Genomic DNA, 12,583 nt, shown 5'->3' with positions numbered 1-12,583 from the left:
AGTATGATGAACTTGATTCGATTTAGCCGTGTTCATCAGACAGTCTGTATGTATATACGCGAACTATTCTTAGTTTTTGAGACATCGATGAAAAATTTTGTATACGTTCTTTTCTACCCAAGAATGTCATAATCGACGATGTCGGACTACTATAGGATAAAGCTGTCATATAATCTATTCAGTCAAAAGCAACTCCTTTTATAAAAAGTAATTTATTTGATAAGATATATTCACGAAATTTGACACAGATTATTGTACAAGGCATTGTTAAATTCTCTGAACAAATTTTTGTCGGACTACTATGTTATTGCATATAGCCGCCACAATCCCATCGCCAAAATCAAATTCTTGTATGGAACATTTTTTTTATTTCAGAAATTATCTTCACGAAATTTGACACTGATTATTTTCGCAGACTGCCTTACAATCTCCCAATACAAATTGATCGATCCAAAGAGCTTCATAAAAAATATTTGTTCCTTTTTAAGTAACTTTAATTCGACTTGAAAGTTGTCTATATGAAAGAAAGTGGAAAGTAAAAATAACTTGCACAACCGTTGGCCGCTTACTTATTTTGATTTAATTATACATTTAGTTACTATACAAAATGGACCTGTGAAGGGTGTTATAGCTACGGTGCAATCGAAGTTATATTATTTTCTTGTTTTTTTACGCTTTTTTTGTTGTCATTTTTAGTGTTGCTGTATTATACATATATATTTATATATATAATTTTTTTTTTTTAAATGCAATAATTTAAAAGTAAATTACGTTTTAACAACAATGGCAAATGCTTCATTACAAAGTCAAGTTTAATTCGAGCTAACTTCCCTGTTCACATTATTTTCGTTTGCTCAGCAAATTGCCTGCTACAAAAAGCCAAACCATGACTCTACACACACTTGAATGCTTGGCAGCAATTCCCATAAGTGGCCGCGTAACAAAATCAAATTAAATACTAAAACAAAAAAGGTAGTAATATATAAAGAAGTATATATAAAAGATATATAGAAACAAATCAGACAAAAAAATGCAACAAAGCATCATCAGCGCCTACGACAATGTCCACCAACATGCTGGCTCACACATGTTTGTTGTATTTGCTCAGAATATATGCACTCGCCCAGTGTAATATTCAACAGCGCACAGCAGTTACATTTGTATTTACTTATTTATGCATACATTTGCTTACTACATTACGCTTGCGCCCTTGTTGTTGTTGTTACTGTTTATGTGTTTATTATTTGCTGTTTGTATGCCTCCGTTTGGCGAATTCACAAGCGTGCGGCAATTGGGTTTTTCGAATTCTTCGTAGATTCAAATTTTACAACAACAACAACAACCACAACATTGATTACATGCATAAATACATACATATGTACTTACAACAGCATGCATATGTTTTAAATGTATATAAGTGTGTGAGTCAGTCGCTGGAGCCGCTTGCATACAGAACAAGTTCGTTGCTTAAGTCTTTCGTTTGCCAGTGACCGACCAAATTGTATGCGCACACACGCACGTACACATTTGCAAATTGTTACGAAAGCAGCATGTAAATAAATGTTTGATTAAAAATCAATGCGTAAATCACGGAATTTCATAACTACTCGCTTTTCTCCTTTTGTTTTTAATTTTAAAGCATTATTTGCTTCCGAAAACTATGAGCCATGCTAATGGAATTCAGTTTGGTATTTTGTTTTATCATTGTTTTTGGTTTTAGTTTGAAAACCAATGAAATAAATTAGTGGTTTTAAAGTTTTAAAGTTTCAATTTTACCACTACGCTTTTATACGCCAAGCTATAACATATGAAATACCTACTATATACATGTATATAATACGTATGTATTCTCGTATATATATTTATTGTTTGCATCCGAATTTATAAAATATTCTTTTGTATTGCACCGCGTATTTTGGATCAACAACCGCTTGACCTTTCTGTATAAAAACGGAAAAACTGTGGATTTGTTATTTCAAATCAGCTAAAAACGACGATTTTTGTTATTTTTCTTATTATAGCACGATAACAAATACTGGATATAGAATATAGGACTTGCTGAAATTACCGTTCTTATATAAATTTGCCTTCATTTGTTTTTGTTTGTATGTAATAATATGGATTTAAATAGTACTAATTTCTTGAATGTTTATTAATTTTAAGCTAAACCGATGCTATTGGGAAAAAGAAAGTTTGAGCAAGAACTCCAAGAACAAAATTTTTACACTATTAAGCTCTTTCATAAAAAAATTTCTTTCAAGACTGGTGGCAACTACACAAAATAATATTTTAATGGTATCAAATGAACCCGATAATATTGCAAAAAATCAGATCAGTTGCCTGTTCATAGAACTTTGTTATTCCTTAATTTTTTGCTTGTTACCTAAAAGAGTGACATAACTCAAAAATATAAAAATTTTGGTTAAATATAAATAATGAACTATATATATGGCTTTATTTAGCAAAAAAAAAATAATATCGGTATTATTTATACACTGTTTATTTACAAAAAATAATTTTTAAATTTAAATTTTCCTTCACTTTTATACTATTGAGTTACGACATTCTATGAGTATGCCAACGTAGAGTAGAGATAACAAAATATATGCATATACATGTATAGACTAACTGTTCTATCAACCAAATCTTCATATTTGTGCCTAAACTATTTTTTGAATCACTTACTTGTGCCTTTAAAGATGGATTCGAAAAGTAACCATCCAAACATTGTCCCTGCAAAACACATTGTTTGCCGGCGGAACACTTCAGAATTTCCTCAGGTGGTAAATAGGTGGGTCCTTTAAACGGTGATGCCTGCCGACTTATAATTGCATGCTCCAAAAATATATTTGTTGCCGGACTTATTGCGTTTGATTTACTTGGATTCGCTTTAATGCCATTCTGATATTCACCATTAAGGAACATATTCGATGAATACTGTGCGAAGCTGGCGCCACAGCATAGTGTGACCGCAAGGCCGAGCAGAATATGCTGACACCGTAACATTGTAGATTTCTAGGTTAAGTTATTTAAGGCGACTAAATGTAAATGCAGAGGCTGTAATGTAGAGAGAAAAGGGGAAAATAAATATATATTTTGTACAGTTACATTTTAAAATAAAGTTAAAATTTAAGCTAATAAATAAAATACCCAAAGGGGTCTATTATTTATCAATAAAAATGCAAATTAGGCATACAACAACTAGTTGTATTAATTTAACTTATTTATGCAAAACTTCGAACATAACGGTAAGCAATTATATGCTTTTAACTATTGCCTATTGTTGTGTTATTCTTAGCATGAATTATTAAAATTAAAATAAAATTAATTGCATGAATAAATTAAAATTACCAAGAAATTTTAAGTAAAACTTTTTAAAAACTAAAACAAATAATTTTAAATAAACGAGTCAAGAATTCAATAGGAAAAATTGAGTGTTAGAAATATAAAAGCCATATAAGGTATTCAAAAAATTAAGTTTGTGTGTATATTGAATTTTATCAATAATAGTATGAATTATTTAATTTTTAGAGTTCCATTTCGCAACATATTTACATATATTTTGTTTCAGTGAGGTGGTAACTTTGGTAAAACTGTATTTTATGCTATTAATCGTTCATTTATTGTATTTTTAACCATTACTACATTCCATTTTATACCCTTTTCTTAATTTGCATACGATGGTAAATTATATTTCTCAACCAGCTGGCAACTTTTTAAAAAATATGTAAACAAATGTTTCAATTAGGCGGCGCTTACTGCATTCATTTAAACAACCTCTTATTCGTCCATAAAGTTGTATGTGTGTGCTTTTGTTGTAAATAATTTTATGCCGCTTTTAACTGTTTACTTTATTATATTAGTTCCTCTAATAAATTGCAACACCTATGTAGATTTGCATACTTATGTATGTGAACACGCGTGCGCCGGGCCGCCCTTCTGCTGTTGTAACAATTATGTAATGGTTCGCTCATCAAATTAATTTTACATTAATTGCCTTAATAATATCTATATACTGCCGTACAGAAACTGGATCTAGACATAACCCGGATAATCGAATTTCAATGCTGCGGCTTAGCAGATTAATTGATAAATGAACGCGGTGAACTGTTGAAATCTTTATGGCCATAAATTACGATAGATTTTTTTGAAAGTGAAATGTTGAAGGCAAAAGGTTAACAAATTAATTTGCTATCGAACCGAAATTAAGTTGTGCCGTGAAAGTGTTTGAAATTCACAAATGTTAATAAATTAATAAACGTTTTTGGGGCTTTCCCACCTTGTTATTGCTTTCAAAGTATTAATTGAATGTTCAGCTAATAAATACTTGAAATGCCCCACAGCTAATTTTCACCCAAATCTCTGTGAGACATAGCTGAGTAAGTGTATAATTAATAATCAATAATGAATAGTGAACGGAAGGTGTTTGGTACCTACAATTCATCTATTGGCAATAAAATATCGATTAAGTGATCGTTAATGAGTCTGCAAGTTGAAAGTTGGTAAAGTTTAGTGGCTTTGGGAAAAATGTGGGACATTGGTGAGCAAATAAATGCGGCCTAAAACTGTCAGCGCTGTATCCCACACGCACTTAACAAGACAAGTGTGCGCGATTTCTTGTATTTTTGTATTCTTTATGCCTCGATTTTATTATATTATTTTTATTTATGTTTTGAGTGAGCACTTCTGGCAGCCACTACATCATTGAGTGACAGATTAACTACTAAAAGTGGCAGGAGGAACCATACATGCTGTGGAGTAACAAATAAGGTGTGAACACCGCTGCAAACGTCAAGAGTTGGTGGTGTTAAACAAGAATTTCACAATTTCCAAACATTTTGATCGTTATCAATCAGAAATACGGGTGGTGTGTATGTGCATTAGGGTGTGTATTATTTTTTTTCCAGATGTTTTTTTACCTAATTATCTATTAATAGATATTTTTGAATTAATAAGTATTTAAAAATTTATTTTTAATTGAAAATAATACATTAGACAAATCTCTGGATCCCTTTACTTTTACTACATCCCAAAATTAGAGTTTAGAACAAGTATAGCATGCGATTTTGACACCTTTTAAATTTGATGCTTTATTTTTCTTAAAATTTATTAGATTGCATTGGAAAAATAGTATAATTTTTCGACACTAGGATGTGCCTGTATTTTATGAAATTGACATTTTGTTTGCTTTCATATGTTAATAGCACATTGAGTCAAAGAATATATCAATTTTGAAGTAATTCTGGACGACCAATTGAAAATACGTCGTAAATAAAACATTTCAATTAATATTGCATACGATTCTATTATTTTTAAATACATTAAAACTTTTTTATATCAAACATCAAACATATATTATACACAATGAGAAATTAAATCTGAAGTTTTGTATTTAATTTTTAATAAATCTAAAAAAAAACTATTTGGAAAATAAGTTTTTAGTTCCCCTCAGAAATTACTATTATTATTAGGGGACGTATCTATTATTCTTAAGTACCAAGACAAACTTAAATAATTTTTTTAAATCACCAAACTTTGAGGATGTCGAAAAGAAAAGGGAGTATCAACCTAACCTAACCTATACCATTTTAAAAATATATCAATAAACTTTCTTTTAATGAATTTAACTGAGTAAGTTTATTCCTGTTTACATATGTAAATCTTGACAAAAAAGCAACTTTTGAAAATGACAGAGAAAATCGAATCGAAGAGGACCTTTGCTCCAGGTTTTAACACAAGGTTGTTAATTTTATAAGCATAAAATAATAATGAATTAAGAAATTCGGGATTAGTGCCTCTATTCTTTAACGAGTCAACTGATCACTTTCGTTCACTCTCTTGCATAGATATGTGTAAGTAATAGCTATCAAGCATTTTTAATATTTGTAACCTGGACAGCTATATTAAGTTTAGTCACCAAGCTTGTAACACCCAAAAGAAAACGTCGGATACCCTAAAATATATATATATATATATATATATATATGAATGATCAGCATGACGAGCTGATTTTATTTATCATTGTTTATCTGTCCGTTTGTGTGTACATACTCGAACTAGTTTTTCAGTTTTTGAGATACTGATCTAAAATTTTGCACATGTCCTTTTTGTCCCAAGAAGCTGCTCTCCGCCAAATATTAACCATCGATATCGGACCAGTTTTTCTTTACGATATTTAAATGGACTATTGTCCAAGGCAACGGAACAATATCCCAAGAAATTGTTCAGATCAGACCACTATAAATCAAGTTCTTGTATGGAAAAAATTTTTGTTTGACAAAATATCTTTCCGATATTAATAATTTTTGAGTTTAAATTGAAAAAGGGAATGTTTATAATTAAAGAGCTAACTCCATAGGTTGTAGAATATCAAAATATTTTGTAGAAAAATATATATACCACTTAATTGCTGTATTTATATCAAAAAATTTCCTTAAGACAGAAATTAAAGATCAATACTGTTTATCCGGGCACCAAGTTGAGTTGAACGACTGAGTTGAGTTGTCGGTAGTCTTTTAATGCATTAAAAAGAAGAAATATTTGAATGACTTATGTTTAATATACCGATCTATTAATATTTGAATAAGGTAGTGAAACGATATTTTTTTAGCCAGAAATTCAAAAAAAAAATAAATAAATTGTGAACATTCTAATATGTATGCAATTGTGCAAAATATGATATATATGAAACAAATGTGTTTATGTTTGTACTATTTGTATGTACATACATATATGAAAGCAAGAAAAGAGAATAAAAATAAATAAATAAATAAAATAACATGAAAAAACAAATCCATAAAAAATATAATAAAAATATCTGCTTATTTTTTCAAATCTATAAATAAAAATCTACAAGTTTCTTGTATTACTACTAAAATTGATTAATTTATTCTTTGTTAATTAACTTTATAAAAAGTTTATGACATAATTATCGTAACGCATCGGTATGTTTTCATTATTTTATTTTTATATTTATTTATTTCTTTAATTTTTATTTATCTGATTAGTAATTTACTATAATCAAATTGACTTATTAACTTTTTAATGGTTGCATTATAATTAAAAATATTTTATTGCTGTAAATATGTATATAATTCCAGCTGATAATTTAATTAAAATTAAAATGCATAATTACATTTGTTTTTAAGCAGCAAAGTGAAGCAACTCAAGATCATGTGAAAAAATCTCGGAAACATTTTTCGTTTTATATAAGGAGTAATTAAAAAATAATTATAAACTATATTATCCTAGTTTATGTGCCATAAACCTTATTTATGATATTTAAACAATAATATCTAAAGCACAAAAATTAATTAAAAATATATTTCCATTAAAATTTAGCGCAAACGAGAGTATAGTCCAAATTTGCTACATTAATATTGTATTATACAATATATTTTATTAAATTAAATTTTTTCCCAAAAACTGCCAATATACATATATGTACGACATAACTGTATCTTTGTATATTGCCACTCTTTTTATGTGTGTATATATGTACATATGTGCGGTTTTAAATAATAAATGGAAAAAATTCCACAATTAGAATACTTTTAGTATTTTAATAATAATCACCAATAAACAATTAATTTACTTAAAAGCACATACAACTACACAAGCACACACATACATGCGCACAAAACGAATACACAATATATATGAATGTATATAAATCATCTGTTCTACCAATGCCTCATTATCTTAAAACAAATGGCAAAAAACAAGATTGGATTCACCCAAAACTGGCAGACAGACAAATAGACAAACAGACAGTTAGATAAATGAACGGATAGACTACCTTATAAATGCGAAAAGAGTGTTAAATTTCTTATTAAGTCAAACTTAAAAATAGCTATGCATAAACAGGTGTCTGTGTGTGTGTATGTGTACAATAAAAGAGAATACCATAGTTATTACTACATTTGGTGTGATTGTCTCGAAAATGTTTACGCTTGAATGTAGATTTTTTAAAATGAGTAGGAATCAAATATTGTTTACGATCCATTATTAGAACACATTATGCAAAAGCAACGACAATACACTTGACTATTATTCATATAACTCAACTACTACAAACACAGCTACAAACTTGGAGCTTGTGTGTGTGAGTATGCGAATGACAATTTGTTAATATTTTGCTGTTTGATTAATTCAGTTAAATTAGAATTCAAATTTTTTTAATGTCAGTTTCGCAAAAGTTTCAACTTTCTATTTCTATTAAAAAGACTTTAAGGGAAAACCTCTAAAACAACATAATTAGGCAACTATGCCATTTATATATATATATATATATATATGTATAATTTCATAAGGTAGTGGTTGTATATATATGTATAAATAAAAAAATAAATTAAGTTAGATTAATTGTATTTAGTTTTATTTGATAAATACCGTTATGAGCGCTAAATAATCTTGTTTATTTATTTGTTTTAGCAATAAGTTAGAAATGGAACAAATTTGACATTTGTTATTGGAATTATAGAATTATAAAAGCTTTTATATTGTTTTTAACCTTTTTAGGTATTTGACCGCAATTTTGGTGACTTTCTACTATATATATATGTTCTTTTGACGCATGCGCATATTCTTTGGTTTATTAATATTTAATTTTTTTTTAGTTTTTATTTTACGTTGACTCATTCGCAACTGAAAGTTCATAGTTTTTTTGAGCATTTTTTTCTATTAAATTACGATATATTTATTTTTTTTCAGTAATTCTTAATTTAGATTAGATCATCGACTACTGAATTTTGTTTAGAAATCAGTTATAAATAGAAAGTGTCGATGTTTTACTTGCCACAAGTTTTGTTAAAAAAATTAAATTTCAAAAATCATGAAAAAAATTTAAGTTGTACAATACTTTTAGTATTCAAAAATTTATTATCTAAAATTATATTACAAGTTTTGAAAGAACAAATTTATATATATTAAACATAAGTTTTTGTTTATAAAAGTGTATAAGAATTTTATTATTAAAAAATAAAAATTTCAAAAATAATTTAAAAATTTTAATTATTTAATAAAAATTTTAATTATTAAATAAAAATTAAAATTTTTAAATTTTTTAAATATTTTAAAATATAAAATATTATAAAAAAATTTATGTATATTTAGAAATTTTATTTAATAAAAATTTAAAATTTTCAAAATTAATGTATTATTAAAAAATGATTTAAAAAATAAAAACCATTAAACGTGTTAATGAGTAAATAAAATTTTTTATTCTTTAAAAATTAGTATAAATAATAATATCTAAAATTTCAGAACCTGTTAATATGCAATAGTTTTTAAATATTTCAAAACGGAAGAAATATTAAGTATGTACGATAGATAAATTAAATAATAATCGATAAGAAATAATTTAATATTTTAAAGGTATTAACATATTAAAATTTATTATTATATTTATTGTTTTTTTTACTTTTTTAATACTATTTTAATTTTTAAGAAATGTTTACTTTATAAGTGAAGATAAAATTCAACATTTATATTTGTTATATTCAAAGGTACCTAGAAAAAAAATGTATACATCCGGAGACAAAAAAATAATATTAAAAAATATTAAATATTTTTTTAACAATTTCTAATATTTTTGGAAAAAAAACAAATGATAACATTAGCAACATAACAACATAGTTGTATAATTTTAAAACCCTTTTTTAATTAGTTTTAAATATTATTTTGATATAATTTTTATGTCAGAATTTAGAAAGTGTACTTAATACAGAAAGCATATGATATTTTCGCTTTGATTATTAATTTTAAGAGCAAATGTTTTAATTAAATGGAATTCATGGAAAATACCAATTAGAGATTTTTTTAAACGAAAGAATAAAAAATGCAGAAAAATATAATCTCAATACTGTAGAACAAAATATTTTCCATATCGGGCAATACATACAAATAAATGCAAATTTATTACTATAAAAACGAACTAAATTTCCTCAGAGCCTAAGCTGAGCATACTCGGCAATACAAACACTAATCAAATCTTCTTTGGCAAAAATTTGCTTTGCAAGGATATATATACATAAATACAACACTTAATGAACTGTTGTTGCATTTTTCTTACGCAAATTACACTTTTTCACAAAAAAACAAAAAACAACAAAGCCAAGTAATTCATGGTTAATAGGTCACAGCCCAATAACATTGTAATAATTGCGCTCGAGGAACACTGCACACAAAGAAAATATCCACATATACATAAATACACAGATAACCGCAAATAAATTGTTTTTACTACTTTATGAACCACATTTAATTTTATTTGAAGATCACGATTATTTCAGCGCTAATTATAAAACATTGGGCAACTATGAGCACGGTCAGAAATCACCAAAAGTCATAAAATCAATTTCACTATTCAAATGCACACATACAAACAAAAATATATGTATGAATGTGTATGCGTATCGATAATGTCATAATCGCATGTCCTTCGTCAATTATATACATGTTTATGTATGTTGTGATGTAACCACTGTGTGGATCCTCTACCGGATCTGCGGCACTAAAACACTGATATCCGTTTGATTTTGATGTTGTTATTGTTGTAATTAAATACTCAGTAATCAATCTTAAAATATTTTCGTTTACTCAAAGTCTTTTGCATAAACATATAAACATATATTGTATGTACACAGTTGTGTTGAACGTATTACAAACAGAAATTTTTTGAAACTCACTTGTTGTTGTGTTTGTTTGATATTTTTCTTGATTTTGCGAAAATACTTTTGATTTCAACTAATGACACGATCGCACAAACAGACCACTTGTTTTCGTTTGTATCAATATTTTCGTAAGATCTGCCTTTTATACGCCACACCGGAATTTTGTGGGTGAGCAGCGCTCACAGCACAGTCGTCTGCATCATCATCGCAAACAACATCATCATCATCATCGTCTTCATCAGCGGCAGCGGCAAAGGCAGCGGTTGACATGCCACAAGTTTACGGCGCCGAAAATACCACTGCTGGGAGACTTAAACAAAACAACAACAACTTAACTGAGTGGTATAGACCACTTATTCAGTCGACGGAAATTATTCGCTCCAAGTTTTGTTGGCGACAAATCGTTAACAATCTGAAGTAAAAAGTCGCTCTCGCGCTCTCTTCGTGTATGGCGATGCAGTAGTGTCGCGCTCTTTGAGAGAGTCTTAGATCTTTTTCGTATATATTTTTGTGTTAGCCTGCGAATATATTTGTTGAGCAAACTATTTAAATTAATTAATCTGTTTTACGGATGCTTTGTTCGCCAAATTCCACCAGCTACATACATACAAATATAAGAAAGAAGATACTCATACGTTTGTGTGAGTGTGTTTATGTGTTTGTGGATTTCTATTACTCCTTCGTAAAAGAAGATCGCTTTTTATTCAATCGAAATGCTATAAATTAGATTTGTCAACAAGTATTGGCAGACTAACTGCTCACTGTGATGACAGTTCTATAAAATATTTACATGCAAATATACACAGATATACAAAACATACTTATTGTATATGTCAATAATACTAATGTAAAACAATTAAAAATAGCTTAACAAAATTCTAAATTTATTGTTATTTGTTTTCTTCTTTAAACTATTTTCGTTTTTTAGTAGAATCTCCGAGAACTTTAGGAAGAAATATACTCGTACATATGTTTATCTTTGGCTGGAATGTTTTATACGCCAAAAATATTAACTACACCAGAACTCTGCGTTAAGTGACTAATTTTTCCTCGTTTATTACTTTTCCAACCAGGATTACCGGTTCAGTGATGTGTGTGGTCACGAATTTCAGGACTGTTTCATCGCACCAACTATAGGAGTCGTAGGTATCACAACGGACTGGCGTCTTAAGCTGTCCAAGTGGGATCCCTTCTGGGATCGACTTCCTAACCTAACCTAACCTAACCATCGCACCGAATCTATAATACCCGTCAAAGCTGCATTTTTTAGAGCAGGCTATAGGCTATAAAAAGATCTTTATTTTAATTTTTGTATGACAGGTATGTGCTATAGTGGTTCAATCTGTATGATATGTTCGAAGGTGATAACAATCTCTTAGATAATAATCTTTGCTAAATTTTGTAAAGATACCTTGTCAAATTTAAAAGTTTTCCATATAGCGACTGGACTCTAATCGATCAGTTTGTATGGGAGCAATATGCTATAGCGGTTCACCGATATCAACATCGGTTCTGACAAATGAGCAGCTTCTTGGAGACCAAATGACGTGTGCAAAATTTCAGATCGATATCTCGAAAACTAGTTCGCGTACATACAGATGGACTTTGCTAAATCGACTGAGGTAGTCACGCTTATCATTTATGTATACAATTTATAGAGTCCCTACGTTTCTTTTTGGATGTTACAAACACTGTGGCAAACTTAATTTAACCTGTTCAGGGTATAATGAAAAAACTCGGTATTCCAGTTTCTTACGATAACATTTAGCTTCTGAACTTTGATTTATCGCTATCATTAACAATCAAAATGGGTTTCTGGATTTTACTCATACGACCATTGTTCCCAAGCAAAACGAAAATTTTATATTTTGGAGAGGCTTATCAATTATTACTAAATTAAATTAAATAAA

General features: G+C 28.5%; 1 protein-coding gene across 2 annotated transcripts in view; it reads right to left on the bottom strand.

Annotated features, from left to right (window-relative positions):
• Positions 1-12,583, bottom strand: part of scaf (scarface) — a 64,458-nt gene that overhangs the window by 27,909 nt on the left and 23,966 nt on the right. The window contains exons 1-2 of one of the 2 annotated variants that reach the window (XM_036376977.2): positions 10,689-10,801; positions 2,686-3,057 (exon numbers count right to left, since the gene is read on the bottom strand). In XM_036376977.2, the coding sequence (XP_036232870.2) occupies positions 2,686-3,006 (321 nt within the window). In that variant the 5' untranslated portion in view covers positions 3,007-3,057; positions 10,689-10,801. Of the gene's footprint in view, positions 1-2,685; positions 3,058-10,688; positions 10,802-12,583 lie in introns of those variants that run through there. The other variant, XM_036376981.2, reaches the window with a different exon arrangement.

Source organism: Bactrocera oleae, chromosome 4 (assembly GCF_042242935.1).
Source record: "Bactrocera oleae isolate idBacOlea1 chromosome 4, idBacOlea1, whole genome shotgun sequence".
Classification (NCBI taxonomy): Eukaryota; Metazoa; Arthropoda; class Insecta; order Diptera; family Tephritidae; genus Bactrocera; species Bactrocera oleae.
The sequence above is the reverse complement of the archived record's forward strand: the minus strand, read 5'-3'. Positions and strand labels throughout refer to the sequence as shown.